The sequence below is a fragment of the Sarcophilus harrisii genome, chromosome 3, assembly GCF_902635505.1.
Source record: "Sarcophilus harrisii chromosome 3, mSarHar1.11, whole genome shotgun sequence".
NCBI lineage: Eukaryota > Metazoa > Chordata > Mammalia > Dasyuromorphia > Dasyuridae > Sarcophilus > Sarcophilus harrisii.
This window is the reverse complement of record NC_045428.1, coordinates 172,160,619-172,173,058: the sequence shown is the minus strand read 5'-3', so window position 1 is coordinate 172,173,058 and position 12,440 is coordinate 172,160,619. Positions and strand designations below refer to the sequence as shown.

Genomic DNA, 12,440 nt, shown 5'->3' with positions numbered 1-12,440 from the left:
TGTTTAGTCACCATGGGATGACTTTGAAAAGATCATGGAGAATGGGAGCAATGAAGTCTAGAAAAGGGCAAAAATAGAAAATAAAAATAAAAAAGGGAGGAAGGAGACAAAATGTGGAAATGAAAGTTCAAGGGGCTTGACTTTGTCTTTTTTTTTTTTTTTTTTTTAAAGTCCTTATATGGGATTTTTTTCTGGGAAGAGAAAAGATAAGATGGGAAATTTAGGCAATATAAAAACAAAATGTATAAATCAATTTTTAAAGTCTATAATTATTTTAGATCCTTATTGAATAGCTAGAAAAATAAGCAATGATATAGACAGCAAGGTTTCAGCAAGAGTGGGCTGATTTTTTAAAGGATTATTGGGTAGACAAATCAAAAAAGAAATTCCATAGTTATAGCTCATCTAGATATCAGCAAAATATTTGACAAATACTATCTTTGGGGACAAGGTAGAGAAAGATGGGTGGGATCAGAGTCAGTAGTCATTAATGTCTCAAAATAAATGAGGAAGGTTTATATAGGAGTGTACCAGTAGTGTATCTTTGCTAAGATAACTGTAAATTGGATCATGGTCTAAAACAACTGAATGACCACATATGAAGGCCTCAGAGATCCAGACTATCTCTGATATTTTGTGATTCAGAATTCTAGCAGTCAGTTGTATTTTTATCATGCTGTAAATACCATTTCTATTTAACATCATAATCTCATTTTTTTTTAAAAAAAAGAGTTCTTACATAGATACAAGACATTGTCTCTTGTTTCTTTTGATTATCCATGATAATCAATGAGGAAATGGGAAAAGGGAGGGGTACATATTTGTTTCTTTTCATTTAACTGGTAAACACATGCTCTGGCTTGAAAAGTTGTGATCTTAGTTTCATTTCTTCCTCCGGGAAAACAAAAACAACACAAAAACCCAATCAGTCTAACAAATCACACAATATAATACAAATGACCCATGCCTGGTCCCTATCTTTTATCAATAAAAATTTACTGAACAACAACTGTATATTCATCATACATCACAAATAAGCCCATGAATATAAGAATAAAATAAAACTCTAGTTCACTCTTTAAGAAGCGTAAAGTCTTCCCAAAATGTTCTTCATTATTTCTGTAAATTTAGTCTGGACTGCACATAATGATTCAAAGGCCATCATTTTCAATTATACAGCATATATAATAACTTTGATTTTTTAACAGACTTTTACAAATAAATACATATTCATTTTCTCCTTTTTTCATCCCTTAGAAAATGTACTGTACAGATATAAAACAGCTACTGTAATTAAAAATTGAAAAGTCTAAGTTTTAAGTTATAATATTTTATTAAAATAGCATATTCAACCACTGTCAACCAATAATACAATAACTTTTTAAATTTTCCCAGAGTACGCAGCACGACACAGTAGTGATTTAAAATATCCTTATCCATGATAATCAATGAAAATGTCTCCAATTCAAGTGAGCAACTAAAACTAAAACCTTGGAAAATTTCTGAATCCAAAGAAACATAAAGGTTTCAAACTGAATTCTTGTATATACTCCTGCAGACTCAATCCCAGCATTTTACTTGCCCAACAATACTGTTAAACTTCTTCTCTTATGCATAGTATAACTATGGGATCCATATTTTATAAATAAAATTGGCATTTCCATTCCATTTGTCTTCCTTTTCAGCTTCACAAAGAAACCAGTAAATAAAACTGTCAGTGACAGTCAACAACAAAGGATCTCACAGCAAGATAAAAAACTTGAAAATACTCAAAGATGTTTCTATTCTATTTGTACATAAAAAGACAGATTTTAAAAAGTGCAAGGCAAGATTTGCAGTTTTCTTCTGAGAGTGTGTGTGTGTGTGTGTGTGTGTGTGTGTGTGTGTGTATGTATGTTAGGGGAGGGTTTAGGCACATCCATTTCCTTAAAGCAAGCTTCAGAATGAAATTCCAGTTTGTTCTTCATAACACCTGTTTAAGTCTTTCTTTTTTAAAAAAAAAAGGAAAGGAAAAAAATTACATCCTGTCAAATGTAAAAGGGAATTCTCCTGTCCAGAGAAGCAAATCCTTCCTTCAGTTATGTCGTGTTCGGCCCTTTTTTATCCTTGCGGGTTTCGGTTTGGGGATGTATTGATTATTTGCTTGGTACTCAAGTTCTTTACGGAAGTAGTGAATTGCCTTATTTAAGCCTTCTTCCAAAGGGACCTGTTTGGAGAGGAGAGAAAAAGACAAGGTCACATCAATACTGAGTTTCTTGTCTAATGAAATAAATAATTGTGCTTGTCCTTTGGGGTTTACTGTGCAGGAAATGCTGGTTTTCAACATGAAATGTTTGCTAGGAATGCTCACAGCACCACACACTGGTCACAGGACCAATGCCAACCCAAAAAAACCAGAATACTCTGCATACTGTTTCAAAATGTGGTGGAACTCAGCAGCAGGAGTACAGTTTTGTTTTTTATCTTTCATTTTGTTTATTATAAATAAAATTCTGCTCTAAAAGATATAAAATCTTTAATACTGACCTACTTTTCTTTTTTTCTCCTTTCTTTAAACTTTTCTGCCCCTCCTTTTTTCCCCTTCTACCTACTAGTTTCTATTTTTGATTAAACGAAGAAAAAATGTTACTTGGGGAAACAATAATTTTCTTTTAAAAGGGAAAGTATTTTAATCTCCCAAGGACTGTTTCCTCATCTGAAGAAAGAGGAGATTGAACTAAATGGCCTTTGGCCTCCTCTCTAGAACTGATTCCATTTCATTATTATTCTGGAAGAAGGCCACAGGATGGGAAAAGAATATATAAAAACACAATCAGCCCTTTGCTAGTAAGTCCCTTTATGTCTCAAATATCTACATATAGTTCAGATTAAGCTGGATGGGCAACTTTCACTTACTGCTGGTTGAAAGGACAGAATACTGTAAAATGACCTGGAATGGCAGAGTTTAAAATAATCTTAACATCATTGTTAGCTGTCAGCTCACTTCAGATAACAGTAACAATTGAGCTTTCACTTATGAACATAGCAAAATGGAATCGGCAAGTGCCGCAAAGCTTCTCCTGATATAGGTCCTTTCAAAATCACCACACAATTAGAAATTAGAAAAAAGAGCTGATGACTACTGGATCACTGGAGGGTCCTTGGGATCACCTCAGTGACTATCTAGTCTAATCCTCTTCAATTTATAGATGAGAAAAAGTAACATGCCCCCAAATAAATATCCAAATAGAGGGATAAATATTCAAAGCAGAACTTGAACACAAGTCCTCTGACTCCATATTCAGTATTTATATAGCCTTCAAGTAGAAATTCCTAATTTTCTCACTAGTCTTTATAATACATAATGTCGGGTTTTATTACTTCACATAATGGGATTTTTGTTTTGTTTTAGGACAGGAATGGGGAGACTAGAACTTCTAACTTCAGTGGGAGATTCTCTCTCTACAAATGTAGATTAACTTTTGGCCTGTGACATTTAGACTCAGGGAATTGATTAGGGAACTGAGATGCCAAGTAACTTTGTTCAACCATGACCTAAACCCATGTTATTCTTACTCCAAGGCCAGACCTTACCACTATGCCATGCTTCCCCTTATGTGATGTTTCCAAAAAGTTGTAAATGAAATTAAATTTTTTGTAAATTGAATTAAATCTTATAATTATCAAGAAAAGCTTGTTATTTATATGGGAATTCTAAAGAAAATCTATTTTTTTGGGGGGGGAAGGATTCTTTTATAGGTAAGAAGTCATCCTAAATATTATTCTGTAATACAAATAGTTTGCAAGTAAAAGAAAAAGGGGGAAAAGGATAGGGGAAAAGAGTGGAGAAAAATGTATTTTTAATTGTTAAAAAATGGAAATGTAAGTAACAGCATCATTGTATAATGATCATGATGGAAAATGGTATCCACATCCAGAAAATGAATTAATGGAATCTGGATGAAGCATATTATTTTTACTTCTTTGTTTTCATGTTTTTTTTTTTCCTTTTGTTCTGTTTCTTCTTTCACAATATGACTATCATGGAAATATGTTTTATACGACTGCACATGTATAACTTACATCAGATCATTGGCTGTCTTGGGGAAGTGATAGGGAAAAAAATTCAGAACTCAAAAGCTTATTAAAAAATGAAAAAAAAGCATTCAACAGAAGTAAAACAAAAGATAAACTTTTGGGGATTTGAAATTACTTGTGTGTGTGTGGGGGGGTTACTTGCAACATGTTGAAGAAAGCTTGCAATGTCTAAAATTATTCATATGAAATTTTAAAATTTTTCATATTTGAATTGTCTTAAAGATAAATTTATTCTGATGTTAATAATTCTTTAATAACTAATGTAATTAATTTAATAAATCTTTTATATTCCCAATCTTGGTTTTCTTATATGAAAAACAAGATGAGTAGATCTTCCTCCACTGTTTGGTAATTCTACTCACTAAATTACCTACAATATAGATCTAGTCCATGGCTAGATGCTGTTTCTTTGCTAAATCAAGAATATGGGGGGCTCCTACCTCCTTAAGTGCTCTTGGTAATTGGCTTCAGAGTAGACTGGGAATAACAACAAGGGTATTCCTCATTGTCTCTACCACCAGCTATTTGCCTCAAAGCTATCAACAATACATGCTTCAAAAGCAGCCTTCCTCCCAACATGTAATAACAAACTTAGAGAATTCACATCAAGGGACAATTATCTTCCATGGATTAGTTAAAGCCCTAAAGCATGAAAATGTTTCCTACCTAGTGTTTATGAACTTGCTATTTCTCTGATTCATAGATAATAAATAGGTTACCCCTTCCAGGTAAGCTTTCATGCATCTAGGAAAGGGTACTGACAAAATTAAATGAAGGCATTTCCCTTTACCAGGAATTCTATACTTGGATCTAAGAAAGTAACAGGAACAAAGGTCCTGATGAGTCTATGAGCTCCAAAACAGGCCACTGGCCTACATGTCTGCACAGGGGAATACAACTGTGTATATGTCATTTCATTCAGCCCAGGCAAGGCCATCAAAGCTATTTCCTTGGTAACAGAAAATGATTCTCAAATGATGCATGAAAAGTCATTTAATGGTGTGAGGAAAACTCCACCCCTTCTTCCCCTCTGCCTCACCAAGCATTACTTGAATTCAGCTGGTATGGCTCTTCTATTGGACAGAAGGACACAAAAGGGAGGGGAGGGGGGAAGGTCATGTACAACAGAGGAAATCAATTTTCCAGGGGATGCCATGTCTCCTTTGGTTTCACTTACCACGGGCTCCCACCCCAGCATTAGCTTGGCTTTTTGGATATCCGGCTTTCTCCTCTGTGGGTCATCTTGGGCTTCTGAGAGAAACTGAATTTCACTACCGCTACCTGTTTAAAGACCGAAACCATAACATAATTTCTAGAGATATAAAAAGAACCAACTATTGTGATATGATGGGGGGGCAATTTAAAAAGGAAACAAACAAAACAAAAGTTAAAATCTAGCCTTGAGTTAGGGATCTGGATGATGAGAGGATTTTTTTTTGGGGGGTGGGGGTGGGAGGGCATGTAAGAACAGGAGGACTAAGTGTCACCCAGGCTGAAAGTAAAGTCAATAGCAGCTTCTCATGAGTCTTCTGATTCTACAACTTGTTTCCCCCTCTCCCCCCCTCATTTGGAACTCCTCATCCCTCCTTAGGTGGCTTACTCTCCCTTCCTATCCCCCCACTATTTTGGTGTTGGACTGGTAGCAGGTAGTTTAGTCTATTCCGTTTAGAACTCCCATGCTCAAGTGATCCAGTAGCCCCAGCCTCCTGATGGCAAGTTTTACAGGCTGTCACCACAATCAGGTGAAATGTTTTGTTAAACCACTTGGTCACATTAGCAAAGGTTCTTTCCCCCCAACTCTCCAAGACCTAGAAAATTAGGGCATTTTTTTTGTGACAATAGCCTCCTAGACAATAATTCTCATTTCCAGAGGACTTCAAGATAGTCAAGGTTGATAGTGTCAGAAACCTAGGCTTATATTGAGGAGGATCTGAGTTCAAGTGCAGCCTTAGACTAGTTATGTTATCCAGCCCTGAGACATTTAACCTTCCTGACATCCAACTGCTTTACCTGTAAAGTGGGAATAACATCTATACAATGTAGTATAAGGATAGATCTTTGTATCTTCTTGTTTGTTGTTGTGGTGGTGGTGTCTGATTCTTCCTGACCCCATTTGGATTTTTCTTGGCAAAGATTCTGGAGTGGTTTGCCATTTCCTTCTCCAGCTCATTTTACAAATGAGGAAATTGAGGCAAACAGGGTTCAATGACTTGCCCAGGATCCATCAGTCTGTCTGTATACATACATACTCATGTATACAATACACACACACACACATATTCCTACATAGATGTATGTATATGTGTGTATGTATATACTTATAAATATCTATGTATCTATATAGTTGCAATGTGACCCAAATTTTATCAAGGGGGGAAAAATGTCATTTTATTACTGCGGTTATCTCCTTCACCAATGCAAAGCACAAAACTCCTGGGACTTAGTACATGGACTGTTAGAGATATTTTGGCTAGAACACTCATTTCTCTGTGGTTGACATGGGGGCAAATGCCTTCAAACGAGAGATGCTGGTCTAAAAAGCTGCATCGTTAGTCAGTATTCAAAAGACTTTTCAGCTTGGTGGAACCTGCTAGACTTTGGAATCCAATACCTATGGCATATAACTTTTGAGAAACTAGGATCACTTCTAAGTGGGAACAAAGTCTGTAAGAGGACTCTGGTGAAGTCTATTAAAAAAAAAAAAAAACACTCCCGATTTAGGAGCAAACTATGATGACTGTGTTTATATTCCCGTTTCAATTTTTAGTTTCTCTTGATTTCTATAGCAGGGCCAGTCTTTCATGGATGCAGATATTGCCACAATAGGAAGGCTACTAATAACTGAGGCAGGAGTTACATTATCTAGAAAATCCTCTCTATTAGGTTTAAAAATTTAAATTTCTGCTGAACATACATTGACTAGGTTTCCCTTAAGCAGCATTGCAATGGAAGATTGGACCTACAATACCTGTAAAGCATTTTGCAAACCTTTAAGTGCCACATATTTGTTATCACCTTCTCCTCATTATTGTTGTCCTTGTTTATGAGTAAGAAAAAAAAAGTATCCCAGATACATGATGATTTCATTGGTGTAAAAAAATTCCCTTCATTAAAAATGAACTTTACAACTTATAGCCTGTGAAAACTGCTAAGGACACAAAGACTAAATGACTGGTCCAATGTCATAGCCAATATGGCTTAGAGGTTAGGGCTGGAATGCTTGAGACTAGCTCTCTATCTTTTACACTAAGATACTTCTCTAGTCCACAGCACCCACAATTTCCACATAATTTCCCATCAAGCTAAAATCAAGCCTTCTTAGCATCTGTGATGAAATGCTTTTCTATTTTTGGTTGTCTTTCAGTCATATCCAATGCTTAGTGACCTCATTTAAGGTTTTCTTGGCAGAGATGCTAGAGTAGTTTGTAATTTCCTATTCCAATTTATTTTACAGATGAGGAAACTGAGTCAGACAAGATTAAATGGATTGTCCAGCATCACACAGCTAGTGTCTGAGGCTGGATTTGAACTCAAATTCAACTGGACTGCAGGTCCAGTGCTCTAATCATTGTGTCACCTAGCTGCCCTTCCATTTTGGGTCTGATAAATTCACTCAAAGACCCCAAGGTCACCACTTTGTTACAATGAGGCACTGCAGTTTAATTTTAGTGAAGGTTGTAATTTAATAAGAACCTCTTAGAAGTGAAACTAAAGTTATTATTAATACAGATAATAAGTTAATCATACTGTCATTGTGATATCCAGAAAGTCACTCAACTTTTCAGTCACTCACAGAATTATCTAAGTCTATAAATTATAGAACAGGTACTGATCTTCATTGATAAAACCAATTTCCTCACTTGGTCCTTCCCTATATTGAAATGGAAATAAAACTTAGTTATTACACATTAAAGCCCAATACTTTCTTATGACATGGGGGCAACTCAGGATTACAGATTTATGCTTGAACAGGGTGTAAGAAGACATTGAGTCTCATGTCATGTTTTATACATAAGGAAACTGAGGCAGAAAGATTAAGTAATTAACTAAAAGTCATATATACATACATCTATTCAAATATCTGAGAAGGGATACTTAAAAATGACCTCTCTCATCTTGATGACGAAAACCTTTGCTGTTTTGTGTAATTCAGAGATTGCAAAAATCAAGTAAGGATTCAGGAAGAGGAACAGTGTAGTAGATATTATTCCAAATATGGAGTCCAAGAAGATGGCTTCAAATTCCATTTCTGTTATTTACTTCTTCACCCTTCTGGTGAAGAGACCCCTTCTGGGTCTCAGTTTCTTTATTTGTAAAATGAAGAGATTAGATCAAATAGCCGCTAATTTCCCTTAAGCTCTAAATCTTTGATCCTAATTTAATTTCTTAAAAAGACTCCTTCCTGGATGTTGGGGTGGGGGAGAAGGAGGGAACAGTTATCTGAAGGATCAGAGAATACATGGGAAGTGGGTGAACCTGGTGATCTAAGTCCCTGAGCTCGGGACTAGTTCCTCTCCTCAGCTTGGCCAATGAGAAGAAAACTACACATATTCCTTTGATCAGAAATCAAAATTCCAAAAAGGCTGCCTGCTACTGTAGGGAGATGAGGTTTTCTTAGGTCAGATCCAGTAACAAAGTCCTTGCTGCTGATAGGTGTGTATAATAAAGACATGAATTCAGATCAGGGAGGTGAAAAACACTGACCTTTGGTTCTAGGTCAAATTCATTTGTAGCTGAATCACATGATCTCAGGAATATCTATAAGTGGCTATATCTATAATAATATAATATCTATAAGAAATGAATATACAATAAAAGCTTTGATCTTAACAAAGCCTAATTACGCCAGTGCCATATTTGTTCAGCAGAAATCTTTAGTCTCCCTATACACATGGGTACAGAACTGAGAAAAAAAAATTCCAAAGATTCCACGAATTGCTCAGGGCTGGGGACTAAACTCATCATATAACAGGAGACAGATTGCTTGGACCTAAACTGAGTCTGGAAATCAGACAAAGCTCTGGGTCACTGTGGGGTTCAATTGGCTGGCTTATTATCTCTTGCCCTGATTTCTATGTTGGCTCTTACAATTTCACAGGAAAGCTGGTCAGAATTGTAAATAGTATTTATAGAGCTGGCCGATGTGTTCTACACCAAACAATACACAATTTAAGTGATTTTCCTTCACCCTCTAAAATTCCATTCTCACTCAGCATAGGCTCCTCAAACAAATCATTTTCACCTACACAAAATGACCTAACTTTGGGGAACAAAAAGGATCTATCACAGAAACAAGCCCACAGTTACAATCCCAAACAAAACCAAAGACACCCTTTTCTCCTGCTGTTATTTAATTAAAGCATCAGAAGACAAATGTCTCTGATAAAAGCTCTGCTTTTATTCAATTCAATTAGCTTATATTAATTACACATTTGCTAATCAAGGAATTAACCACTGATAGGAAACATTCATATTGAAGTTCACCCATGAAATGACTTATCCTACTTACCAACAAGGTTTTTAATTAACTGAGCAAATTCTAGAATTGTATGTTCTTCTGGGTTCCCCTAAGGAAGAAATGGTTACTGGTTATGAGAGTAATTAAGCATCACATTAATCTTCTGTAAGATGTTTATAGGCTCACTGACAGCAGAAGGCAACAGGCTTTCTAGAACATATATATGTTTATTTCATCACAGTTGCAATTTTCATTCAGGACTATTAACACATCAAAATTCATGTTTATAGACTCTGGCTGATACCTTTCCAAGTATGATAGCAGCAACCATTGCATATAGATTGCTGAGTCTGAAGTCAGGAAGCCTTGAGTTCAAATGCAACCTTAGATACTGTGACCTAATGCAACTCACTTAACCTGTCCACCTCAATTTCCTCAATTGAAAAATTTCCTCTCTTTGAAAAACTGTAAATTAAGGTAGTACCTAGTTTCCAGATTTGTTGTGACGGTTAAATAAGATAATATTTGTAAAGTTCCTAGCACAATGTCTGACATTATAAACATATAAATAAATATAAATAAAAAATCATTCGGAAGGTAGAGCCCCTAATGAGAACAGTGACATAAATGGCAAATAAAAGCAAAGCCTACTGCTTAAATCAGATAATATCTGGTGTCAAATATACTAGATAAATCCCATATAAAAGAGAAATTATGAATCTAACACTTATACAAGACGCAAATATTTATTTGATGAGTAGTAGCCCTTCTAATAAAAAAGATACACATACGCCTGAACAGGCTTTGTATTTAATAATGAAAAGAGAAGAAAAAGTCTTGTCTACTTTCATTTACTGTTTTAAAAGTCTCTAAATATTAATGGGCTAACTTCATATCTTCAAGGTGACAAGCTACATCTTTCATTTATTTTTCTTTTTTTTAAATCTGAGAAAATAAATTTCTTGTTACATATCTTTAGTTTTTCTGAAGGGTATTTTGATGAGTTTTAACTATTTTGAGGTCTAATTTTAATAATAATAATATTAACAAAAACCCAAGGACCATGGGGAAAATAGGCTTTCATAGTATCACCGGTGTTTAATTGGAAGGGATCTCAACAGACTAGCTAGTCCAAACTTCTTACTCTGAATAGAAGGAAACTGTTGTTCAGTTGTTTCTGATTCTGTGACACAATTTGGGATTTTCTTGGCAAAGATATTGCAATTTTCTTCTCCAACTCATTTTACAGATGGGAAAAATTAGATGAACAGGGTTAAGTGACTTGTCCAGAGTCACAGTTTCTAAGTACAGATTTGAACTCAAGATGAATCTTCCTGACCCCAGGCACATCATTCTATCCACTGTGCTACCTAGTTGCTCTAAGGAAACCAAAGCCCCTGCAAACTAAATAATTTGCCCAAAATCATAGAGTAGCAAGTTATCAGAGATTCAATTCGAACTCAGATCTCCTGATTAATCTAGCCAGCATCCTTTTTCTTGGCAAGAAGGCTGTTTTTCATAGTTATATTACAACTACTTTCATCAGTGAGATATTATCTTTGAAAAAGCTCTTTCTTCCATGTTACTCAAGGATATTTACATAAGATACATTCATGTATTAAATCAGGGACACGCAAATTTATGCATGTAATTTCCATAAATTACAAACATTATTAAAAAGCTTTTCTTAATACTGCGTGATTATGCATGTTGTTGCCAAATTGAGTGGACCTAGGTCTTCATTTATGAGTTTCTTCATTATGATCTTTTGTAAAACATCTTTATGGAAATATTTTGCTTGTAAAACTTTCTTAGTGCATCTTCCCCAGCAAAAAACCATTTAGATTCCCAAAGACTTTTTTTTTGATAGAAAAGATAGACTCTACAATTCAGATCTCATAAGGACCTTTACCAGAAAGTCATATTCCTGCCAACCAATGGAGAACAGAAAATGTGAAGGAAAAAGGACTTACCAAGTTGACAGGGCTACTAACATTGCTATTCATTAAAGCCACAAGTCCATTCACTAGGTCACTGCAAAAGAAGGAAAGCCATGTTGTCTATTTCCTCAAAATAAATGACTATTGAAAAAACAATTTCTTGGTCCCTCCCCACCAAAAAACAAATCGGAAAATATGAAGAATGTAAAAAAAAAAACCCAAAAAACAAATCCTGTAACGGAGATGGATGTTCACAGAATAAGTTCTTATATCCCTAATGAAAACCCATGTATGATGTGTCCCTACCCATTTGGCTCCAATGGACAATGATGAGCGTTTCTTTACCCAGATGAAATGTTATTATGAAACAAAAGCCCACTGAGATGAAAGAATTGTGCAAAGCATGGAGATCCCCAGACTGGTATGTTACAAAGACAAACCAAATAATATTGGTTATTGAAATATGATTATGACTTGTTTTCCAATGCCCCAACCTCCTCCTTCTCCCCAACCAACAATTTCACACTCCACACAAAAGTCAGGGAATTGCAAATGTTTCAGATGGATTGTGATTGGTTGGTCCATGAAAAGTGAAGAGAAGTAAGCAAATTTCCGCTTACCAAGATTTGGTTCTTATTTTCAGAAGCTTTAAAGTGGGGCTCTGTTAAAAAAAAGTTACTCTGTAAAAATGACACTGCAGTACTGCACAAAAGACACTTCTATTCCTATTCAAAAGGCAGCATATCCTTAGAAAGAGCTCTCAGTTCTGCACAGGAAATTTGAAAGATGCAAATTTTTAAAATATTTTGATGCTTCTCTGTGCATTGTTACCACCGAGGAGCAGGGCATTATGAGTCATGTTACAGATTAAAAAAAAAAAAAGTAATTGTATAAAGCAAAAGACAATGATCAACAGTCTTGCTTTTCTCTTAAACAAAGGAACCTTTTGGGGGGCTATTTTGGCA

The 12,440-nt window shown here is 35.3% G+C and overlaps 1 protein-coding gene across 4 annotated transcripts in view; it reads right to left on the bottom strand.

The window, feature by feature from the left end:
- Window positions 1-977: 977 nt before the first annotated feature.
- UXS1 (UDP-glucuronate decarboxylase 1) overlaps window positions 978-12,440 on the bottom strand; it is a 148,950-nt gene continuing 137,487 nt past the window's right edge. For 3 of the 4 annotated variants that reach the window (XM_031958787.1, XM_031958788.1, XM_031958789.1), the window contains 4 exons: window positions 11,509-11,569; window positions 9,587-9,644; window positions 5,255-5,358; window positions 2,075-2,206 (listed from right to left, as the gene is read on the bottom strand). In XM_031958787.1, the coding sequence (XP_031814647.1) occupies window positions 2,075-2,206; window positions 5,255-5,358; window positions 9,587-9,644; window positions 11,509-11,569 (355 nt within the window). Of the gene's footprint in view, window positions 2,207-5,254; window positions 5,359-9,586; window positions 9,645-11,508; window positions 11,570-12,440 lie in introns of all 4 variants that reach the window. The other variant, XM_031958786.1, reaches the window with a different exon arrangement.